The sequence below is a fragment of the Poecilia reticulata genome, linkage group LG1 (assembly GCF_000633615.1).
Source record: "Poecilia reticulata strain Guanapo linkage group LG1, Guppy_female_1.0+MT, whole genome shotgun sequence".
In the NCBI taxonomy this organism is placed as follows: Eukaryota; Metazoa; Chordata; class Actinopteri; order Cyprinodontiformes; family Poeciliidae; genus Poecilia; species Poecilia reticulata.
The window spans coordinates 2,069,687-2,079,081 of NC_024331.1; the positions used below are offsets into that span (position 1 = coordinate 2,069,687).

At 42.5% G+C, this 9,395-nt stretch overlaps 1 protein-coding gene across 1 annotated transcript; it reads left to right on the plus strand.

The window, feature by feature from the left end:
* The first annotated feature begins 1,170 nt into the window (after positions 1-1,170).
* LOC103461714 (uncharacterized) lies at positions 1,171-7,809 on the plus strand. Its single transcript, XM_008404058.2, has 2 exons — positions 1,171-6,666; positions 7,603-7,809. The coding sequence occupies exon 1, from the start codon at positions 1,190-1,192 to the stop codon at positions 4,382-4,384; it is 3,195 nt and encodes a 1,064-aa protein (XP_008402280.2). The 5' UTR covers positions 1,171-1,189; the 3' UTR covers positions 4,385-6,666; positions 7,603-7,809.
* The last annotated feature ends 1,586 nt before the right edge of the window (positions 7,810-9,395 follow it).

Genomic DNA, 9,395 nt, shown 5'->3' on the forward strand with positions numbered 1-9,395 from the left:
GGGACATTGGAAGAATGAATGTCCAGAGAAGAACCAGGTGCCTAGAGGAGGAGACTGACCGGGGGAGGGGACCTCCAGCTCAGCCACCAACCTGATTGAGGAGGGCGCTGACAAGGAGAGTGAGGTTTCACAAAAACACACACCGCTACACCCTTTTGTAAATGATTTGGCGCCTGCTTTTACTGATCCACATAGTTTGCTGACACAGGCTATCATGCACTTAGAGGCAAAAATGTTACCACCCATTGCCACCTATGCACATTTAGACTCCTCTGCCTTTAAGAAAATGCCTATGTTTGATTTAATTGTGACTGGGAAAAACATTTCATTCATAGTTGATTCAGGTGCTACTCATTCTGTTTTAACTTCTGCATCTTTGACCCCTCTACCTAAGCTTAGTGGTCGTTATACTCATTCTGTTTCAGCATCTGGGGATACAGTGAGGGAATGTTTTTCTATGCCACTGAAATGTACAACCAGCGGAGGTGCCGCGTTGCAACATTCTTTTTTGGTTTCAAACTTGTGTCCTTTGAATTTGTTGGGGAGAGATCTGATGTGTGCTTTATCTATTTCACTGTGTTCAACTCCTGATGGGGTATGTGTAACCACTCCCAGTGACGTCACAGATTCAGGAAAGGATTTCACAGCTGTTCACTGGGCACCTTCAGTGCCACTGTATGCATACCAATGGAAATTTCCTGCAGGACCATTATCTGACCATTTGTTGACCATGGTTACAAATGCTGTTAGCTCTGATTCAGATTTTATGACTCCTGATGATTTATATTGTACCTCACATATTTCTGATGGTCCTGATTATGAATCTGTTTACCTGATTATGAATTGTACCAAACAGACTATGAATCTGTTTGGTACAATGTTTCTACAGAGAAATTGGCATTAGCTGACCTGTTCTGGAATTCTACCACAGCGGGTGCTTCAATTACTTTGACTGACACACAAAAAGAGTTGTTTCTCATGGCTGGTTCTGTTCCTTATGTGGCTTTAGCTAAATCAAAAAATGCAGAGTGGGAAGATCTTGAGGTTTTTGTCAGAAACTGCCATAGAGTAACTGATTGGCAGTCGACGTCTCGGTCTTATGTGATGTTTTCTCCAACACTTGAGGTTTATCGTCGCTCTTGTGTGGCTACCTTGTGTTGCACTAGAACTGTACAGTTGGTGCCTCATTATGATGCAGCCTTTTTCTATGACAGTCCCCATTGAAAATTCTGATTTGGATGAACTTCCTGAAAGTTTGTGGGCAAAACACAAATATGATGTGGGACTTATTAAAGGTTGTGAACCTGTTGTAATAACTCCTAAATCTGACTACAGGCCCTGTCAGAAACAGTACCCATTAAAACCTGAAGCTGTGTCGGGGATCCGGCCAATTTTTGACTCCTTATTGGACGCTGGAGTTATTGTGCCGTGTCCAAATTCACCTGTGAGAACACCTTTGTTTCCAGTGAAAAAGATTCGTCCTCAAGGAACTCCAGATGAATGGAGATTTGTACAAGATTTACAAATGGTTAATCGAAGTGTAATAGCCAGAGCTCCTTTAATGCCAAATCCCCATACTATTTTGTCACATATACCATCAAATGCTACACATTTTTCCGTGGTTGACTTGTCAAATGCTTTCTTCTCTGTGCCTGTACACCCAGACAGCCAATTTTGGTTTGCTTTTGAGTTTGATGGGAAGCCATACACCTTTACTCGCTTGTGTCAAGGCTACACAGAAAGTCCAACTATTTTCAATAGTGCTTTGAAACAATCTCTTGATGATCTGCACTTAAGTGATGGCTCAGTGCTTCTGCAATATGTAGATGACCTTTTAATYTGCAGYCCAAATGAGAAGCAATGTRGGGAGGATACTTTGAAATTGTTATATCACCTGAATGAAAAGGGTCATAAGGTCTCTCGTTCAAAATTGCAGTATGTGAGGGAACAGGTTATTTTTCTGGGTCATATTATTACTAAAAATASCCATTCACTSTCTCCTCAGCRAGTTGWAGCTGTYCAGAAAATTCCAAAACCAAGAACAAAGAAACAAATGATGTCATTCTTGGGAATAACTTCCTACTGTAGGAATTTCATTCCTAACTACTCAAATCTTGAGGCTCCACTTTCTTCTCTGATTTATGGGTGTGGCCTCACAGCTCACAGCATCATTGCCTGGACACCGGAAGCTGAGGAAGCGTTTGAGGTGTTGAAAAGGACACTACTTAGTGCTCCTGCTTTGGCTCTGCCTGACCCTAACAAGCCATATGTGCAGATGGTGGATGAAAAGGGGGGATTCATGTCATCTGTTTTGTTGCAATCACACGGTGACAAGCTCCGTCCTGTGGCCTACTACTCTTCTAAGCTTGATCCAGTTGCAGCAGGACTTCCTGGCTGCCTCCGAGCTGTGGCTGCAGCAGAGAAAGCTGTTTTAGCCTCACGTGACATTGTAGGCTACAGCCCCTTGACTGTTCATGTTCCTCATTCTGTTTCCATTATCTTGCTTGAACAAAAAACATCACATCTTTCTGCAGCACGTTGGCTTCGTTACTCATCTATTTTGTTAGATATGCCAAACATTACAGTTAAACGCTGTACTGTACTGAATCCAGCCACACTGTTGCCAACAGAGGAGGATGGAGAGCCACATGACTGCTCCTCTGTTTTAAACATTGTCTGTACACCACGACCTGACTTAACAGACATGCCTCTTGCTAACCCTGACTTTGTTTTCTTTGTGGATGGTTCCTCCTTCAGATCAGATACGGGGATAAATCATGTGGGCTATGCTGTGTGTACTGAATTTGAAATAGTTTCTTCTGGGCCGCTTCCGCCACACTTTTCAGCACARACAGCTGAGCTTGTGGCACTAACAGAAGCATGTAAATTGGCAAAAGGCAAGCGTTTAACAGTTTATACGGACTCAAGATATGCATTTGGAATAGTTCATGATTATGGARCAATTTGGAAACATCGTTCCTTTTTGAAATCAGATGGGAAATTTATCTTAAATGCCACCCAGGTAGCAGAGTTATTAGRTGCTATTCTGCTTCCCAAAGAAATAGCTGTTGTGAAATGCTCTGCCCACACAGGCYTCTCTGACTTTGTTTCTAGAGGGAATGCAGCTGCAGATGCTGCTGCAAAGGCCGGTGCATTAAAACCATTACATGTCTGCTCCACTAACCTTTGCCTACCCTCACCTTCAGAGGTCACATTGCATGAAATGCAGTCCTTTTCAACTGATGCTGAGAAGCGTATCTGGAGGAAAGATGATTGTGTTTACACAGATGATGGGGGATGGTGTAGKTTGGATGGAAGACCATGCCTACCAAAACATTTCTTTCCCTGGTTTGCTAAGTGGGCACATGGCTTAGATCATGTGTCGAAAACTGGAATGCTTGCGGCAGTAAAGCAAAGATGGTATACAAAAGGTTTTTCTGTGACGGCAGAAAATTTTTGTAAGAAATGTCACATTTGTGCAGCTCACAATTCAACTAGAACTTTAGTGATCCCACAAGCAGCACATTCACCTCCAGATTGGCCATTTCAGCATTTGATGATGGATTTTATTGAACTAACACCTTCTGAAGGGAAAAGGTATTGCTTAGTGGTGGTAGATATGTTTTCTAAGTATGTTGAGGCCTTCCCCACAAAAAAAGCAGACAGCAGTGCTGTAGCAAAAGCTTTGTTGACAGAAATTATTCCTCGATGGGGAATACCTGACCTTATTTCAAGTGATAATGGAACACATTTTGTAAACCAGGCGTTAAAAGACATAAGCACATTGTTTGGGTTTAAATTAAAGACACACTGTGCGTATCATCCACAGTCAGGAGGAGCTGTAGAACGTGAGAATGGCACGCTTAAAAACAAATTGGCAAAATGTTGTGAAGAAACAGGATTGTCCTGGCCAAAAGCTTTACCCTTGGTTTTGATGTACATGAGAATGAGGACTAGAGCAAGAGCTRATCTAAGCCCTTTTGAAATTTTGTTTGGTAGACCTGCAACAACTGGAGGAGAAACCAGCAAAAATATGTACATACTAACTACTAATACCATGGAAAATAGTATGTTAGAGTATTGTAAGTCTCTGTCACAGTCTCTCTCTGTGTCCCACCAGGCCGTGAAAGCTGCCCTTCCTCTTGTGGCTGATAAACCTTTACACCCTTTTAAACCTGGCCAGTGGGTTTTGGTGAAGGACACACGCAGACGGCACTGGAAGTCCAGACGGTGGTTGGGGCCTTATATCATCCTGCTGACTACACACACTGCAATAAAGGTCGAAGGACGAGCTGCCTGGATTCACGCCAGCCAGTGTAAACTGCTCACCGCAGGACCACCATCTGAGGGTCCAGACAAAGGAGACGACAGAACCCCCTCCTAAGGAGGGGTTTCCAACGACTGCTCACCTGTCTTAGTAACAGGGCGGCGTGAAGCGCAGAGCCACCCAGGAAGGGGCAGCAGGATTCCAGGATTTGTTTTTGTTTTTGTGGTGTTAAGAAAGAAGAAAAGAAACACCTAACAAGTAAGATGCAGTTACATGGGAAATGGAAAAGATTGTGGATACTGATTGGGTTTTCCCTATTAGTAACCATTCCCATTTCAATTTGGGAAACTGCATCCCGACGGCAGGCAGAAAATGAAACTTCTGTTGCGACAACATCACCTTTGGTTAGAATGAAGAGAGAAGCTAACCACAACATTGATCATCACGGGCCGGAAGACAACGCATGGTGGGCAATTGCGAAGACAATGACGAGGAGAGTTACGAATTCCAGCTGTGTAGTTTGTTCTATAATTCCGCATTCTATTCCAACCAGTCCACTGCTGTTACCAGCCCCTGCAACATTGACTGAGACTTTAGCAGTATTCCTAGCTATTGTTTCAAATATTGCTCAGGTCAGACGTGTGTATCCGTGGACATCAAGTGTGAAGATAGGTCCCATAAGGAAACCGGGACATTTTTCAACCCAAACTAATGATACCTGTGTAAAATCTGGGACAATTCATCAATTTCGGGGACAAGATCACCCTTATCTAACACCAGAAATATGTATCTTCCAACCATATGACATGGGTGTTCCTTTAGGAATTTCCAAAGGCTGTAAAATTGTTTTGAAATCATCCTGTTCAGGTATGAGGCCTTGTGATGACTTAAAGCCATATGCAGCACAGGATGATCCTGGTATTCCTAACTTGGTTTTACTGAATTTTACTGCTTTTCCTAATGGTTCTAGGTTTAATGGAAATAATTCTGGTGAAATAATTACAACTGGTTGGGCTTCTATACCTAGCATGAATGGGTATGGGTGTCCTAAGAACATGGTGTGGGTGTGTGGTTACCGTTCTTATTTGTATCTACCTGTAAATTGGTCTGGTATTTGTTATTTAGCTCATCTTGTTCCGGCTCTTTCGTTCTTTCAGGATGCAGATGAAATCCCTAAGCGTAACCTCTTACATCGTTTAAAACGTCAGCGTATCTCTAAATCAAGAGCAGTTGCTGGTGCATTGTTCGCACCATATGGAACGACAATTACCGTCCGTGAGATAAATAAAATGTCCTTTGAGTTGGAAAATCTCACAGCTTTAGTGGAGAAGGGATTCTCTAGCTTAAGTGAGGAGATGCAGGCTGTGAGAACCATGTTGTTACAGAACCGGATAGCTTTGGATTTTGTTTTGGCAGAAAAAGGAGGGGTGTGTCATATAATAGGTGAACAATGTTGTACTTTTGTGCCAGATGTATCAAATAACATGAGCAATATACATGTTGAGTTGTCAAAACTTTTGAATAGACAGAAAGAAGAAAATTCTGGTTCCTCCTGGAATATGTGGGATTGGTTTGGTTCCGGGGGTTGGACAGCATGGTTGAGTAAATTAGGAATGTTTTTTGGAATGATTTTTATGATATTGATGTTGTTATCCTGTTGCATAATCCCAATGGTAAAATCATTAGTACAAAGGCTGATATCTACAAGTTTTGTTAGGATAAATGCAGAATGCTCAACGTTGGAGCCCGCTGCACTAGCGAGTGATGACACCGTAAGTGTAGTGCAAGAGGACAGTTTTTATGAAGACTGATTTCCATTTATGATGTGTTTACTTAAACCGTCAGGGGTGTAAATGCTGATGTACTGTGGAAATTTTGCTTTCATTTGTTTGTATCCTGTTTGCATTTGCAGAGTTTGCGACTGAGGTGTTTTCTGTTTGATGTTCTTTTTAGCTTTTGTTTTCTTATTTTTTATCTACCTTTTATTTTTTGTGTGACTGCTTTTTATGGAAATTTTCTAAGCAGTGAGTGATTTTGTAATCAAAAGGGGGGAATGTGATAGAAAATTTTGTTTTTAGTCTTACTTCAGTCTTGATGGAACTGATGATACTTTTTACCATTTATTTACTGATTATATCTGCTGTATTTTGTATTTCTGTAAGATGTGTTTTTCCATTAAATAAGTTTGCAGATAATGTTTAGATGTTTCTGCAGCCATGAGATCTGAAGATATCTTGGGTAAAATGCTTGATCTGATAATTGTCTTAAAGCACTGATGTGTGGAATGTAGTTTGTACTCTGTTTGACCTGACCCCATGAACTGACAAAGAAGTGTTAGAAGTTCCTTCTGACATCCTTATCAGATCTCCATCCTGCCATAAAATCATCTCCTCCAAGAGGTGTGAGATAGTTCATGAGGAGGGGATCAGGGTGTCTCTGTGGCCATCTGGCAGTAGAGATAACATCAGACTTTGGGAGGGTCTTTGCCTTGCTGTGACTATATAACGATGTGATGTGTGTTGTTCAGGGCTCTTCTCCTGACTGCGCTCAGTGAGACGGGTCTTCGAACGCTTTTGCCTTCGAATAAAGAAACTTAAAGACAAAGATTAATCTTTCTCTTACTTTTGAAACAGATTCTCATTCCTTCATAAAATTTCTACAACACCATCAAAGATAGAAAAATCATTAACTTCCAAAGTAATTCAACAGCTATTGAAATTCAGGAACTTTTAACAGAGTTCCTTAATTTTATGCTAAATATTTTCTCAGTGGGGTATTCCTCAACTTTCCAGCTGAGGTGATTGAGAGCACAGACCAAGATCTCTCTATAGAGGGCACCCACAGACCCGGAATGTCTTGTTTGCTCGGCCTGTGTACATTTTGTATTTGAAAGAGCAGCAAGTCAATGAATCTCCATAATGCGAGAGCCAGGCCACATAACTCACGTTGATAGTCCTTACATTGTGCCAAGAGGCGATAAATCTGCTCTGTAAGACATGAATATGCAGTGGCAGTCAGCCTGGCTTGTTCTTGCTCGCGTGTCCCCTGATGAACAGTTTATTCCTCTCCTCTATTCACAACAGAAAAAATTAAGCCAATGAGCTGCAGCACTGTCTCATCAAGAGGCTTGTATTAAGTACCAAAATATGTAATATTGTTTATTCTTTCCTCAAATGTTTGCTAATTTATGCAAATATATTTTGTGACGTATATGGTAGTGAGTGAGTTTAATATCTATCTATCTATCTATCTATCTATCTATCTATCTATCTATCTATCTATCTATCTATCTATCTATCTATCTATCTATCTATCTATCTATCTATNTCCAAGAGGTGTGAGATAGTTCATGAGGAGGGGATCAGGGTGTCTCTGTGGCCATCTGGCAGTAGAGATAACATCAGACTTTGGGAGGGTCTTTGCCTTGCTGTGACTATATAACGATGTGATGTGTGTTGTTCAGGGCTCTTCTCCTGACTGCGCTCAGTGAGACGGGTCTTCGAACGCTTTTGCCTTCGAATAAAGAAACTTAAAGACAAAGATTAATCTTTCTCTTACTTTTGAAACAGATTCTCATTCCTTCATAAAATTTCTACAACATTCTGGTGTCAGAAGTGGGATCCAGCGTGTCAGGAGGCCGTGGGTGACGGGAGATCGGATGCACTGGCCAGCCTGAATCTTCAGTCCACCTCCAACTTAAACGAGGGGAATCTGAGGTCTTGTCCCCACGGCTGCTGGCTGCCTGGATCCATAAGGACCCTAGTAAACTTCATCGGGTGAGAACTGTTTCAGGATTATCACTGGGTTTGACTCAGACAGCTGTGATCCTGTGAGAAACTCCAAAAGGGAGTTAGGTTCAACTCGAAGAGAGTTTGGTTAATCTTTATCACACAGGGTGATAGAGAGGGTGGTTCTTAGCACTTCTACACCTTAAGGAACGAAGGCCAGAGGAGAGACGTCTCCCTGACAAGGTTAAAATGGGATCTAGATCCTCAAAAGGTTCACAGCAGTCTGACTCATTACCAAGCAGTACCATTTATAATTTAATGAGAAAGAAATATGGGGAAGGATGTTTGAGTTGTGTGTTAATGTGGGAAACTAAATATGGTTTTCCTGAAGGGGGAAGTTTGAGTGTGAATCAGTTGGGACGACTGAAAGAAAATTTTGAAGTGGAGTGGGAGAAAGAGAAAAAGAAAAAGCAGGTTAAGAGAGACATTTTGGAAAGAAAGGATCTGCATGATGAATGTATGAAGGTGTGGATGGGAGAAGCGAGACGTAGAGAAAAGAAAATGATAAGTGTTAATATGGCAGGGGGGAAAGACTTAAGCGGAGCAGTAACAGGACGCAAAGATAATGCCAGTGTTCCTACTGCTCCACCACCATATAGGACAAGTGATACTTCACCTCCTCTCTCTCCTTATGCATCTTTGCAGACGGAGATTCAAGCCCTCCAGGTGGTGGATCTAGACCTGGACTCCCATCCCCCGGTCCGCAGACCCACAGCATCGGCGCCGGTAGTGCCTCAAGGTGATCCAGCTACCCCTTCCAGACCATTACCAGCCACCCTCAGAGTCACAGACAGTCCTGGTGCATCACTTCTCGTACCAGCGATGGACATTCCACAATCTCCTGTGGTGCTGATTCATCCAGCTCATGACCCTTCTGCAGTCCTGACTGAGCCTGTCCCTGCGCGGTCAACCGAAAAACCAGAAGATGTCTCTGATGGTGCAGTGAGTTCCACCAGTTACCATTCTGACCGTTATGATTTTCGTGAAAGAAATACTCGACGACAACAAGATCAGAGTCACACATTACCTATGGTGGAGGTAGCGGGTTCGGATGGACCTCTCTTAGTACACCGTCCATGGACTGCTAATGATATCCAAGCTGCAGCAAGTTTGCTTCCAGAACCTCATGAGGACGGCAATAAATTTGCTACAGAACTTGAAGCTTTGTGCAAAGAGTACAGACCCACAGGTGCTGAGATTCGCCGCATTCTGGCTACCAGAATAAAACCTAGCGATATGACGGGATTGGTCCTACCTGAACCAGTGATCCGGATGAAAGTGTTGGAGTGGAATGACCCTGACCCTGGGAACACAGCTTACAGAGCAGCTGTGACAGCACT